This window comes from Myotis myotis, unplaced genomic scaffold, assembly GCF_014108235.1.
Source record: "Myotis myotis isolate mMyoMyo1 unplaced genomic scaffold, mMyoMyo1.p scaffold_m19_p_6, whole genome shotgun sequence".
Taxonomy (NCBI): Eukaryota; Metazoa; Chordata; class Mammalia; order Chiroptera; family Vespertilionidae; genus Myotis; species Myotis myotis.
The window spans coordinates 2,608,977-2,624,231 of NW_023416368.1; the positions used below are offsets into that span (position 1 = coordinate 2,608,977).

Sequence of the window (15,255 nt, forward strand, 5' to 3'; positions counted from 1 at the left end):
GCTGAATTAGGCACTTTAAAATGACTGACAGAAAAACTGTGATAATGCAAAATTAGGTATTTGGCAAACATTTTCTCAAAGGGAATGAAGTGATTATTTGTGACCAATGATAAAATTCTCAATCTCAAGCAGAAATTAGAATTTTTGAGAAGTCGTCTTGATCCATCTGTCACAGAGCTACCTGTCCACCTGTCATTAGGTGACATAGCCTTTTTGAAAAAATGTGTGCATGTTGAAGAAAATGATGACTACTGATATAATTTGGTACCACTGGCTTGACTCATGCTAAGGCACCATTGCTTTTGTTTTATTAGTATAAATTCAACACGGTGAAAAGGTAAATAATGTCTTATTACCACAAGAGATCTGACCTTGCAGACCCCTAAAGAGTCTTGGGGCTCTGGCTGGTGTTGCTCAATGGATTGAGCACTGTCCCGTGCGCCAAGAGGTTGCCGGTTTGATTCCCGGTCAGGGCACATTCCCAGGTTCTAGGCTCGATCCCTGGTCAGGGTGCATGCTGGAGATAGCCAATCCATGTTTTTTCCCCCCTTCTCTCTCTCTCTCTCTCTCTCTCTCTCTCTCTCTCTCTCTCTCTCTCTCTCTCTCTCTCTCAAAAAAAAAAAAAAAAATCAATTATTAAAACAAGAGCCTTGGGGAAGTCGGGGGGATCCATGGGTCATACTTTCAGAGCTGCTGGTCTGGACAATAAGTATTAAACAACCAAGATACATAATCTGGTTGGCTGGCATCTGATGGAGATTTGGAAGAATTAAAGAGCTCAGTGGCATCTTTCTCTGGTTTTTCTCCACCATTAGGGACTGAGGGGGTCAAACACAATGTGTGCTAAGCTCCAATTAAATTCTCTGCCATAAATCCGAGTCATGAAGCTGTGAACTTCAGTATTATTACAAAACCGTTTTCCTTTTAGAAACTTAATTTATTCAAATCAATCACACAAAAGAAAGGCAAATCTTAAAAGACAGTTTTATGCTAGCCCTAAAAGCAAACCAGAATCCCAGAAACACACTCGATGCACATCTTCCTACCTCTGCCATCTCTTTGACTTTCTGTTCATAGAACTCCTGCTCTTGCTGCACAGCTGGATGGAGGGAACGCCGGTCATAGGACCTACAATGCCGCCGCTTATTTTCCAGAAAGAACATCCTTTTTTCTATTTTTATGTCACCTACAAGATACGACAATGCAAAATCATGCAGACAATTATTTGCTAGGAATACAGGCCAGCCATTCTAGTCTTCTGTGGCCTGGGCCCCACCTACTTTCTAGAAGTACGTTTCGTTCCTCTCCTGCAGGAGCCACCATTTGGGGAAACTGAGCTCTAGTCCATCCCCTAACCTACATGCACTTTTTGACTTCCGTCTTTCCCCCCTTTTTATACTCCAACTGGAGCACCTCTCCTATACCATCGGTTTTATGCTATGTGAATATACCAGTTTATTATCCATTTTACTACTGAGGACAGGTGGGGTTAGTTTAGGGTTAGTATAAATTGGGCTATTGAACATATGTCTACAATTCAGTCAAGCACACGGGAAGGAATGGAATTGCTGAATCAGCTTGGAAAATTGTGCCCATTTCCCAATGTCATTCTTCCAATCTACACTTGCCCCGACCAGCGATGTCAGCGAGTCCCCGTCATTCCACACCCACATCCACACCTGGCATCATCAGTGTTCAATTTTAGCCATTCTGTAGGTGCATGCACATGCGTTTTATGTATGTTTTTAAACTTTTTATCTTGAAGATTTCAAATACAAAAGCTGAAAGAATAAGACCTACATTCACAATAAATAACACTTAGAATAAAACACAACAGAATGATAAAATATTACATACTATAAAATTGGTCTGTTCAGGTTTTCTATTTCTTCTGTTGATTGGTAATTTTCATTTTCTAGAAAATTGTCTATTTCATCCAGATTTTCTATTTACCCATAAAAACCTGTTCATAGTAAATCTTTTGATTTTCTCAATATTTAACTTTATCAGGTTCCAGATACATTTTCTAGCATGGGCTAGAACTTCCAGGACTATGTTGAATAGCAGTGAATAGGACATTCTTTTTTTTTTTTTTTTTTAACTATATTTGTATTGATTTTAGAGAGGCAGGGAGGGGGGAGAGATAGAAACATCAATGAGAGAGAATCACTGATTGGCTGCCTCCTGCACGCCCACACTGGGGATTGAGCCCTGACTGAGAATCGAATCGTGACCTCCTGGTTCATAGGTCAATGCTCAACCATTGAGCCATGCCAGCCGGGCAGGACATCCTTTCCTTGCTCCCAATCTCAGAGGTGGAGAAGAAGGATTCACCTACCATTAAGTCTGATACTAGGAAGAGATTTTATTGTAGACATTAGTAAGCTAAGCTCTTAATTCCTAACTTTCTGAGAGTTTTAATCATGAATAGGTGTTAAATATTGTTAAATGCCTTTTCTACATCAACTGATACGACCAGGTGATTTTTCTTTAGTCTATTAAATAGTGTATTGTACTGATTTGTTTTTGAATAATGAATCAACCTTACAGTTCTGGAATATACTCCACTTGGTTTTGGTGCATACTAAAAATTATTTTTATGCCCTCGACAGTTGGGCTCATTTGGTTGGGCGTTGTCCTGAGCACTGAAAGGTCCCTGGTTTGATTCCCAGTCAGGGCACATATCCAGGTTGTGGGTTAGATCCCCAGTCAGGGTGCATGTGGGAGGCAACTCATCAATGTTTCTCTCACATCAATCAATGTTTCTCTCTCTCTCTCTCTCTCTCTCTCTCTCTCCCTCCCTCCCTCCCTCCCTCTCCTTTCCCCTCTCCAATCAATAAAAATATATCCTAAGGTGAGAGTTAAAAACAAAAGTTAAATGGATCTCTAATTTATGAATATTAAACTACTAATGTATATCAAGTGTATTTTCTATTTCTAACTTTCAATGTCCTTAAAGATGATTTAATAAGTACAATATAAGAACCGGAATCTAAAATTAAAAGGGATATATCTGGCCGAAACCGGTTTGGCTCGGTGGATAGAGCGTCGGCTTGCGGACTGAAAGGTCCCAAGTTCGATTCCGGTCAAGGGCATGTACCTGGGTTGCAGGCACATCCCCAGTGGGAGATGTGCAGGAGGCAGCTGATCGATGTTCCTCTCTCATCGATGTTTCTAACTCTCTATCTCTCTCCCTTCCTCTCTGTGAAGAATCAATAAAATATATATTAAAAAAAAAAAAAGGGATATATCTGAAACAAGGGGCTAAAATGAAGTTAACAGGGAAAAATGTCAGATGCATCAAAACTGAGAGACTGTTTTAAAAAGCAAGGTGGGTGAACAGACAAGTTTATTTTTTTATTTTATTTTTTTATATTTTATTTTTAATATATTTTATTGATTTTTTACAGAGAGGAAGGGAGAGGGATAGAGAGTTAGAAACATCGATGAGAGAGAAACATCGATCAGCTGCCTCTTGCACACCCCCTACTGGAGATATGCCCGCAACCAAGGTATATGCCCTTGACCAGAATCGAACCCGGGACCCTTGAGTCCGCAGGCTGATGCTCTATCCACTGAGCCAAGCCGATTAGGGCGACAAGAGTTTAATGTGAGCCAAAAGTTGGACATATTTGATTTCACAAAGCAACAACATTCTTAGGCTGTATGGACTTATGTACAGACTCAAAATCCCAGCTGCTGTCTTTACACAGCAGCTCTCACTTGGAATACTTTGTCTAGCCTGGTACACCCAAACTTTCAAAGAGATACGTACTGACAAGCTAGTGAAGTGCACACAGAGAAGGAAAATCAAGACGATGAAGTGGCAACAGATTCCAAGTCTTTTCAGAGGCAAGAGCTACAACCATAGCAGGAAATTCCTGAGGCAAGAGTGTGTGGGAAGGGGACGGGCGGTTTTGCACGGCAGCATCAGTTTGCCATTACCTTGTTCAAACTTGAAATCTATGTAAGAATACTGGTTCATTTCTTTTCTCTTTTTTCTTTTTCCACTGGTTTCTGGTGATAGCTCCTGCCATTTTTTAATGGCATCAGAAAAGGCCTAAAAATTGAGAAAGAGAAAGATTACCACTATAAATAGGACATGAGAATACCTGGAACACAGGCAATCCCCAAATTTCATTTTGCCTCAGTTTCAGCTTCTCCCCTGCATGGCTTACAGAAACAGGTAGTGGCAAAATAAACAGGTAGCATTTAATTATTTTTGTTTTCTCTGACTCTGATGAACTGCTACAATGGCAGAACCAAAATGCTTGCTGACAAATTAAAGGGCAAGGTAAGTAAACAGAAACTGCTCAAACTGTCCTTGAATGAGTGCAGGTTAAATCACTAAACAAATGGCTAGGGAGCTCTACTGCACAGACATCCCCTATATGGTGTCATCCTGGTCATCACTCCCAGGCCCACTCCCCCACATTCCTTCCTTGCTTTCACCTTTGTCCTGGAGCACAAAGTTCTTATGCCAGTGATAATCCCATCTTCCATACCTTTTCGCTTTTCCCTTTTTTATTTAATATTATTGTTTTTTGTTAATCCTCACCAGAGGATATTTTTTCCCCGTTGCCTTTAAGAGAGAGTGGGGGGAGGGGGGTAGAGAGAGAGAGAAACATCAATGTGAGAGAGACACATGACTGGCTGCCTTCCTCATGCACCCCAACCAGGGGGCGGGGTATAAACCCACAACCCAGGTATGTGCCCTTGACCGGGAATCGAGCCCATGATCCTATGGTGTGTGGACGACACTCTAACCACTGAACATACCAGCCAGGGCTTCTCCCCCTTTTTTTTAGATCTTCCCAATTAGCATTTAAATGTGCTACAGTCTTTGCCACTGAAAGTCTAGTTACATAGACAAGATAAGTTAGATGTTCAGAATTCCTTCTTTTCAAGACCTGCTAGTTAGAATTCACACCTACACACCTCAAAGACACCATGTCTACTTTTTCTTGCCTCGTAGCCTTTTTCTATGGTCTCTAGTGAAGACATCTATTATTTGAGACTGTTTCAACACCACGCTCTTCATTTCTTCCCTAGAGCTCTCACAGACATACTCCTCTCTTATAATACTATGGTACTGTTTTAATCTTTTTTAAAAATCTCCTCAAAAAGAAGGAACACTCTTTGGAAGTAAGTGAATTGTGTCCATGATGCCAGTGTCCTCAAGGGATAATAGTCAGTAAGGCTTGGAACCTCCCAGGGACAGAGAAACAGCAGTCGCTGAAGCACAACTTTTCTTTTCACTATTTTCCAGCATCTCTCCCTCCAGCTCGCTCATGTTCACTAATCAATTCCCACTGGCGGTATTAGTTCCAATGGAGAGAATCAAGAACACAGTCCAGTATGATTTTTAGGATATTTGTGAAAACCGCCAAAGTTCCTTTAAAGAATGACATAAAGACACTATAACGGCCCTGGCCAGTGTGGCTCAATTGGTGGGCATCATCCCATGCACTGAAAGGTTGCTGGTTTGATTCCTGGTCAGGGCACATGCCTGGGTTTCAGGTTTGATCCTGGTGGGGGGTCATGTCAGAGGCAGCTGAAACACAGCCATTGATGTGTTTCACTCACGTCGATGTTTTTTTTTCTCTGTCTCCCTATTTCTCTAAGAAATCAATTTAAAAAATCATAAAAAAACACCACTGTAACGGGCATTTGATGACATAAAAGCTGAGGACAGAGACTGGAGCCTGGGGAGGGGAGAGTGAGAACTTATAGACTGAAGAGAAAATGAAATGATTCTTGGAATCTGCTTCAAAATAGTCTGGGAGGGAGGAAGTGGGTGGAGATCAAACAAGATTGGGGAGTCGCTGATAATTACTGAAGCTGAGTGATGGGTTAAGCGTGGGTTTATTATAATATAATCTTTTTAAAAATATGTGTTTGATGTTTATTAATAATAAATGGGGGGAAAATCCAGGCAAATGTGATTGTCTTCACAGTGAACATACGTCCCCTTAGCTATCATCATGTCTGAGGAGCAGCACACACAGGGGAGACATGTTATTGCTATAACTACAAAGTGGAAGCCTTTTACATCCCTGTCCACCTGAATGTCACTTTCTACAGGGCAGGACTCTGCATCATCTGCACCGGCAGAGAGAAGTTGTAATTGAGGCGACCAGAACTCAGCCAACAGTGCTTTCCCTTCAACACGCCATCATTTTCATTTAAATAACATGTAAAGTTTCAAACTATCCACCAAAATAAGCAGACACCATAAAAGATATAAAGGGCCAGTAAGATAAGGAAAGGGCTAAGGAAGGTGCCGGGAGCCGGTCCATGCTTGCTGTTTCAAGGGACCTGGCATATATGGCATACTGTTCTTAATATGTTTGCTCACCTTCTTGGCACTATGTGTTTTAACCAAGGTCACCTCTCTGAGAAAGGTTGTTTCCCCAGGTAGGGATTTTCCCCTGAAGTTAGGGAGGGAATAAAACCTCTTAACTAGTGCCAGGTGGGTAATTAATCACTTTAACTACGAACAATCATGCTTAAGCTACATAATCTTTACTCCCTGGAATGGAGATAAGAAACGCCCTAACCTTTGTAATAGAGATTGATAGGATTGAATCAACTGGTATAAATACAGATGTAATAAGACAGCAAGACAGAACTTAGAATACGGAACCAAGAGAGATGGAACCTAGGCACAGAACCTACACAGAACGTTCTCTACAGACAGAAGAACTTCGCTGGAGAGAACATGGCAAAAGATCCTGCACTGAACCTGGCTACAGAAATTGGCAAGAGAACCTGACTAGAACCTGGTGACTGAACCTGGCTGGAGAACCTGGACAGAACCTGGCTGGAGACCCTAGCAAGAGAACATGGCTACAGAACCTGGCTGGAGATCCTAAGCAGAACCTCTCTGGAGATCCAGACCAGAACTTGGCTGGAGATCCTGGCTGGAGATCCTGGCTAGGCTGCTGATCAACTGAACGCTGCCTCCATGTCATTCCTTCTTTGCCGACTCCGTCCACACCTTTGGGGACCCCTGGACCCGCTGGGGTTGGACCCCAGCATCTGGCGCCCGAACAGGGACCCCTAGGTAAGCCCCACTCTCAGGATGGATAGGACTCCACCGTAGGAAGAGGGTGGATAGTCTTCGCCGACTCCGTCCACACCTTTGGGAACCCCTGGAACAGGATTCCCCTAGGTAAGCCCCCCCCCCATTGAGAACCCCCACACTCGGGACGGATAGGACTCCACCAGGGTGCTACAGACCCCCCTATAGAGGATAAGTAGGGTAAGAAGGTGGATAGTACAGAACTTAGATTGAGAAGATGTGCCATACTGAGTCCAAAGAAAGAAGACTCTGTACTGATCTTTAGATTAAGAAGATGTGCCATACTGAGTCTAAAGAAATGACTCTGTATTGATCTTTCAACACATATGCTTGCTAGCAGAGGAATTAAGGTTACTCCCAGTCAGACAGAATGTTTTATATAAGAAGTATGTCCATGCTTTTCTGAGGAAGGAAAGGTAAATGTAAAGGCATGGGAGGAGGTAGGCCCAAGGAGCCTTATCCTTAACCCCACTGCAGCCTTTCCACCCTGGGAAAGTGCAGGATTGGCAAGCTCTCCCTGGGGTGATAGATCAGGACTCAGGTAATAGCGGAAAGCGCCAATCCTACTCTTAAAATGGATACAAGAGAGCATTTCGGGTTTTTCTTCTTAATGCCTGCTTTTAAAAAATAAAAAAGGGGGAATTTGCCGGGAGCCGGTCCATGCTTGCTGTTTCAAGGGACCTGGCATATATGGCATACTGTTCTTAATATGTTTGCTCACCTTCTTGGCACTATGTGTTTTAACCAAGGTCACCTCTCTGAGAAAGGTTGTTTCCCCAGGTAGGGATTTTCCCCTGAAGTTAGGGAGGGAATAAAACCTCTTAACTAGTGCCAGGTGGGTAATTAATCACTTTAACTACGAACAATCATGCTTAAGCTACATAATCTTTACTCCCTGGAATGGAGATAAGAAACGCCCTAACCTTTGTAATAGAGATTGATAGGATTGAATCAACTGGTATAAATACAGATGTAATAAGACAGCAAGACAGAACTTAGAATACGGAACCAAGAGAGATGGAACCTAGGCACAGAACGTTCTCTACAGACAGAAGAACTTCGCTGGAGAGAACATGGCAAAAGATCCTGCACTGAACCTGACTACAGAAATTGGCAAGAGAACCTGACTAGAACCTGGTGACTGAACCTGGCTGGAGAACCTGGACAGAACCTGGCTGGAGACCCTAGCAAGAGAACATGGCTACAGAACCTGGCTGGAGATCCTAAGCAGAACCTCTCTGGAGATCCAGACCAGAACTTGGCTGGAGATCCTGGCTGGAGATCCTGGCTAGGCTGCTGATCAACTGAACGCTGCCTCCATGTCATTCCTTCTTTGCCGACTCCGTCCACACCTTTGGGGACCCCTGGACCCGCTGGGGTTGGACCCCAGCAGGAAGGTATAAATGAGGGAAACAGCCACAAAATTCTACAACCTCCTACCCAAGTAACAAGTGGGCCGTGGGATGATCAAACCTTTGGCAGGGACATTACTAATGAGGACCCCCCTTCCCCAATCACTTCTCCTCTGGGCTCCCTGGGAGCTCAGAAAACAAGCCAGGTCCCATTGCAGCAGTACAGCGTTAGGCAGGGCCTCAAGATAAGAGTCGCAGCTTTCTTGCAGTTAATATTTTCAGAGGGAAGCTCATTCACTTTTCAATGACAGTACAGGCATTCCCTAGTTAGTTAACCTGGGGAATGAGATTCAGAAATAGAAACCACTAACTCTGTATTCCCTTCAGAGTAAATTCACCTAAAATTAACCTACGATCAGGAGTTTGTTGACAGTTGCCTGGATCTTCTTGGCAATTTAAAGGTAGAAGGATCTGACTCAGCATGAAGTCACGTTCACCTGGGGTTCACCATCCTTCAGGTTAAGATGCAGTGGGTGCTTACACCATTAAGATAACTCCACATTTATTTGTCCATTGGAAAAAAGCATACTGTTTGCTGGGAACAAGAACTTCAGCAGGAGAAATGAATTTCATGGCAGGAGAGGAAGAGGAACAAGCCAAACACCTGTTGGTGCTCTCTTCTGTCCTGACCGCCACGAAACAGGTGCTGTGCAGATGTCACTAATGAGGCATGTCTGCGTTACCCGCTAGTGACCAGCACTCTTCTAAGCCTTGGGACAAGGCCCTCAAGGGAAGTCTTATTTAGGGCCCCAGAGTCCGTGGACGCTTTCAACGGACTGCCAACTCTCTTCTGAGGCAAACCACCACTCCCAGGGCAGTGCTGCGTTCCTGGGCTCTTTACAAACCCCGCCTCAGGGACCTGATAGCTAAGCTACTTGGGACAGGATTGTGTGGCCTGCCCTAAGCCAGAAAGCACATCAGGGAGGAGCAGCACTGGAACACATCCTGCATTTCAAGATAAAATGCAGTACCCTTGCCTTTATGGTCAAGCCAGAACTTCCCTGCTTCTAATGTATTATTTCTTTTCATTCAGTTCTTCCTAATCAGCAAATACCTTTGTCTATTTATCTTCACCCTGACAAACCCATTAGCCCTTTGCCATCATAAACCATCCCCATTTCTACAAGCTGAACTCTTCCTTGGTTATTACAGGCAGTCGTCTTCCTGACCCCACCAGGAAGATGAAGGAGAGCACCTTTCGGGTGATTGCATAGTGTCCTTTGAGCTCATGCAGGGCCCACTTAATGTCCTGGCTGCTGAGCATTTTGAAGTCGGCCATCAGGAGGTCAGCAGCTTGGATGAAGCAGCGCTGGTCAAGAGGAGCCAATTTAGAATAGTCAAAGAAGTCTATCTTAGGCAACTGAAACGAGAGAGAGGCACAACATTAGAGGCCAGAGGAAACCATTTGAAGGATTGCTGACTAAACAACAACCTCATTCATAATTACTCATAAGGAGGTTACCAGCCCTGAATAGAGATGAAGAAATGGTGATTCAGAGAAGTTAAATGACTATCTGGAGTCTGGAGACTAGTTTTACTAGTAAAAAAGTATAGCTGGGGATTGAACCCAATCTTTCAGCCATCTTCTTTCCATAAAATGTTTAGAAAATTAAATTTTTCCTGCTATAAAATACGTAAAAGAGGTAACTCAAAAGAATGTGTGGGGAATAGAAAGATGGAGCAACAGACCCCGATGAGGCAGTTCCAAACTATGTTTTCCTTCACCACTTATCTTAAATGCTCCTTTGGACCACAAATAAAGATAATGATTAAGATATATACATATTTTTTTGTTAATCCTCATGGGAGGATATTTTTCCATTGATTCTAGAGAGAGTGGAAGGGAGGGGGAAAGGGAGAGAAAGAGGAGAAACATCAGTGTGAGAGTCACCTCAATTGGTTGCCTTTCACACGTCTTGACTAGGCTGGGGAAATTACAACCCAGGTATGTGCCCTTGACGGGGAATGGAACCTACAACCCTAGGTTGTGTGGGCCAACGCTCTAACCACTGAGCACATAGCTCAGGCAAGAATTTTTTTAAAAATCTTCACCGGAGGATATGTTTATTGCTTTGAGAGGAAGGGAAAGGGGGGATGAGGGGGAGGGTAAGAGAGAGAAATGAACCTGCAACTTGGTATGTGCCCTAACTGGGAATCAAATATAGGCTGATGCTTCAAACAGTTGAGCTACCAGCCAGGGTGATAATGATTAGGATTCAAAAAGTCAAACTTTAGCCGTAACCGGTTTGGCTTAGTGGATAGAGCGTCAGCCTGTGGACTGAAAGGTCTCAGGTTCGATTCCGGCCAAGGGGTTGCAGGCACATCCCCAGTAGGGGGTGTGCAGGAGGCAGCTGATCGATGTTTCTCTTTCATCGATGTTTCTGACTCTTTATTCCTCTCCCTTCCTCTCTGTAAAAAATCAATAAAATGTATTAATAAATAAAAAGTCAAACTTTATATTTAGATACAGGATTTGGTTACACAGGTGTATGCATTGAATATAAATCTTACATCAAAACAATAAACAGTCCAGCGGATGTGGCTCAGTGGTTGCAGTTGGATTCTTCGTCGGGCACAGGCCCAGGTTGTGGGCTCAATCCCCAGTGGGGGGCGTGCAGGAGGCAGCCCATCCATGATTCCCTCTCATCACTGATGTTTCTCTCTCTCCCCCTCTCCCTTCCTCTGAAATGAGTAATAAATAAATAAAAAACCAAAAAACCATAAACAGCCTTGGCCAGGTGGCTAAGTTGGATGGAGCATCATCCCATTCACCAAAAGGTTGTGGGTTTGATTCCCAGTCAGGGCATGTACCTGGGTTGTCAGTTCAATCCCTGGTTGGGGTGTGTATGGGAAGCAGTCAATCAATGTTTCTCTTTCTCTCCCCCTTCCTCTCTAAAATCAATAAACATATCTTTGGGTGAGGATAAAACAAACAAAAAACTATAAACAGCTACTGAACTCTAGGCAATGATCTGCAGGCTGAAGTATGTTTTCGGCAGTATATCAACGCTTTTGAGATTTACTTTTAAATACATTATAATGAAATGAAATACAAGAGAGAGCTGCTGATGGACAGAGGGACAGATGGGTGGCAAAGTGGATACAGTAAAATGTTAACTTAAAATACTGCTGGACTAGGGCGGGGGGATAAAATGGACACATATGTAATACCCTTTGTAATACTTTAAGCAATAAATAAAAAATAAAAAAAAAATACTGCTGGATATATAGGTGATCAATATGAAATCTTTCAACAGGACTCATATTTAAAACTTTTCATGTTTTCAATTTTCAATGTTAAAAAATAACTGAGATGATACAAAACATCCTGGCCAATTCTTGTTTCATTTTAGGAACTTACTTTGTAGGATGAGCGATATGGAGGATTTGTTTAATTTTTTGTAAGAAAGGGAAGAATTAAATTCAGAATTCAAAGTGGCTCAGATGGGTAAATCCCACTAAAGAATAAATATATTCTGAAATCCTATTTTCATGGCCAGTCTTTAAAAATGTGTCCTGACAAAGCACTTTCTTCTCATAAAGATGATGAAAAGAAGCAGAGCATTTCCAGGTAGAGACGGCAAAACAAGAACTCAATACTTGCCTTTAACTCATCTTGACTAGCAAGCAGGCTGCTACTAGGGTTGATAATGACTCGATCTTCTCTCTTTGGATAATCTGGGTTTTCCAGAAGAAAATTACAAAGTCTGCAAAAATAAATGAGGTTATTTTCATACTGCTTCCAAATCCCACACTTGCCCATTGATTCAAACTGTTTGAAAAATGAAGTCCTGCCCGGCCGGTGTGGCTCATTGGTTGAGCATTGACCTATGAACCAGGCCGTCACAGTTTGATTCCTGGTCAAGGCATGTGCCTAGGTTGTGGTCCTGATCCCTGGTGTGGGGAGTGCAGGAGGCAGTCAATCAATGATTCCCTCTCATCATCAATGTTTCTATCTCTCTCTCCTTCCCTCTCTGAAATCAATAAAAACATATTTTTTCAAAAAATGGTTAAATTATAAATTTTTGTTTTACTACAAAAAAAGAGAGAAAGAAAGGCATGGTGGTATACTCACACATTCAAATCATAATAATTCTTCAAATGAATTAATTCCTCAATATAGCCAGTTGCTACATCTGGAAATCTTGCTTCCTGGAAAGGAATAAAAACATCTGTACATTTCATCCATTAGAATGTTTTCAAATTGCAATAAAAACCAGATGTCAGCCCTAGCTGGTTTGGTTCAGTGGATAGAACGTTGGCCTGTGGACTGAAGGGTCCCGAGTTCCATTCCAGTCAAGGGCAGCACATGCCCAGATTGTGGGCTCAATCCTCAGTAGGGGGCGTGCAGGAGGCAGTTAATCAATGATTCTCTCTCATCACTGATGTTTCTCTCTCTCCCTCTCCCTTCCTCTCTGAAATCAATAAAAATATACAAAACACACACACACACACACACACACACACACACAGAGCTGTCAAATAATTACAAACTAGTCAAGAGCTGTAAAGCAAGTTTGTGTCTGGCTTAAAACTCCACACCAGGTGCCCAGATTTATCTGTCTATACAGAATCTGGAAAGATCCCTGGAGATCACCTGGTCCTTCATTCTTTCAATAAATATGGAACATTTCTGCCCAGGCAAAGGGATTCAAAGTGGAATAAAGTGCAATCTCGTGCCTACCCTCAGGAAGCACACAACCTAGTGGGCCAAATGAAAAGATCTAGTGAGGAGGGTTAAGAGAGTGCTCAAAGGCAATGGGAAGCGGAATCAGGACATAAAGCCCTGTACTGTTAATTTTTTTGAGAGGGAGAGAGAGAAACAATTTGTTGTTCCACTTATTTATGCGTTCACTGACTGAGTGGGATCGAGCCCACAACCTTGGTGTATCAGATGACGCTCTAATCAACCGAGCTACTTGGCCAGGGCTCTGCACTACTTTTTATTTATTGATTTATTTATTTATTTGATTTTTTTACAGAGAGGAAGGGAGAGAGATAGAGAGTTAGAAACACCGATGAGAGAGAAACATCGATCAGCCACCTCCTGCACACTTCCCACTGGGGATGTGCCCACAACCAAGGTACATGCCTTTGACTGGAATCGAACCCAGGACCTTTCAGTCCACAGGCTGATGCTCTATCCACTGAGCCAAACCGGCCACGGCTACTTTTATTTTTTAAAAAATATATTGTCATTGATTTCAGAAAAGGGAGGGAGGGAGAGAGAGAGAGAGAGAGAGAGAGAGAGAGAGAGAGAGAGAAACATTAATGATGAAAGAGAGTCGATCGGCTGCCTCCTGCATACCCCATCTGGGGACTGAGCCCAAAACCCAGGCATGTGTCCTGACCAGGAATCTATCTGTGACTTCCTAGTTCATAGGTCGACACTCAATCACTGAGCCACACTAGCCGGGCTGTCCTACTATTTAGATCAATGTTAGCCAACAGAACTTTTACAAAGATGGAAATGTTCTACTCTGTGCTTTCCAATGTAGTAGCTTTTCAGCCCATGTGGCTATCGAACACTTACCATGTGATGGGTGGCACTGAAAACAAAACTTTAAATTTTATACACATTTAAACCTAGCCAGCTGCATGAGCCTACACATTGGACAGTGCAGCTCTAGGTAATTTGGTAAACCTGCTTTAAGGTTTACTGGGGGGATTGCTCTTATGACAGCACCAAGTTATCCATAATCTACAGCTAGAATCCCAAAGGGCTTGCTGGGAGTTTAAAAATAGATTAAGAAATTCTGATTTAATTGTCATGTTTCTCTTCTATTCTATAAATGTACCCCTTAGGAAAGTGAAGTCCACACGCACAATGTTTCTGCAATAAAAGAAACTCAGTATATTTAGTGTCTATACTTATTTACTTAATGAAATCAAACTTACTGTTTCTTCCACTAGTATTGCAACAACTTCTTGGTCTACTTCATTAGCTTCTTGCTCCCAAAGGTTTTCCAAATTGGGCTCCTGAGATCCTTGTAGTGGAAAGGCTGGGCCTGGCTCGTCGTCGTCTATTGCTAGCTGTTGGTCTTCAAGCTCTCCTAGAAGATGGGCGGGCTGAGGAGAAGAGGGGCCTGGAATGCCGTCGTGCTGGGGTTCTGGTCTTGGAAAAGCCGGCCTTGGAAAAGCCAGCCCAAGGGGCTCGTGCTGATAGAACAACGGGCCCAGTTCTGCTTCAGGCTGCCGCTCCTGAGGAACAACCTGGTTTGCTCTCTCACGGGGCTGTTGGTTTAGAGACTGGAAGTAAGGAGGGTTTTCTAACCAGCAGTCGTCTTCGATGGTCTGATCATCTAGCATATCAGTCGAGTCTCCGAGGTTTGATAGAAGGTCTGTCTCTGAGTCTTCAGATGACTGGTTCTGAGTGTCCAAAGGATCATTATCTGGAATAAGAAGGCCATTTTTTCTCCAGATGATTTTTGGCCCTGATCCGGGGTTGACAATATCATTTGTTGCTTGGTTATGACTTGGCCCAGGCTTGGGTTCTCTTTCTGTTTGGCCACTTGGATTAATGAATTCAGAAACTCCAGGAGGCCCAAGATCCAGAAATTCATCGTAGTCATCCTCAGAATCATCCTGTGCCCCAGAATCAAACAATGAGCCGTTATACACTGCAAAATAGTTGTTCTTATTTGATTCAAAGGCTGCTCTAGACTTTTTAGGCCTTTCTTCTCCCCAACTTTTGAGATCTTGCCACTGGGCAGCTGGTTTGATGAGATTGGGTCGTGATGTCTGAGGTTTACTTGTCTA

General features: G+C 43.0%; 1 protein-coding gene across 16 annotated transcripts in view; it reads right to left on the reverse strand.

Annotated features, from left to right (window-relative positions):
* Positions 1-15,255, reverse strand: part of RNF216 (ring finger protein 216) — a 122,407-nt gene that overhangs the window by 86,535 nt on the left and 20,617 nt on the right. For 15 of the 16 annotated variants that reach the window (XR_004968456.1, XR_004968455.1, XM_036315225.1 and 12 more), the window contains 6 exons: positions 14,395-15,252; positions 12,572-12,648; positions 12,101-12,203; positions 9,692-9,856; positions 3,946-4,060; positions 1,047-1,186 (listed from right to left, as the gene is read on the reverse strand). Coding sequence is in view for 14 of the 16 variants with exons in the window: in XM_036315225.1 (XP_036171118.1) it covers positions 1,047-1,186; positions 3,946-4,060; positions 9,692-9,856; positions 12,101-12,203; positions 12,572-12,648; positions 14,395-15,252 (1,458 nt within the window). In the remaining 2 variants the exon portion in view is untranslated. The remainder of the gene's footprint in view (positions 1-1,046; positions 1,187-3,945; positions 4,061-9,691; positions 9,857-12,100; positions 12,204-12,571; positions 12,649-14,394; positions 15,253-15,255) is intronic. The other variant, XM_036315232.1, reaches the window with a different exon arrangement.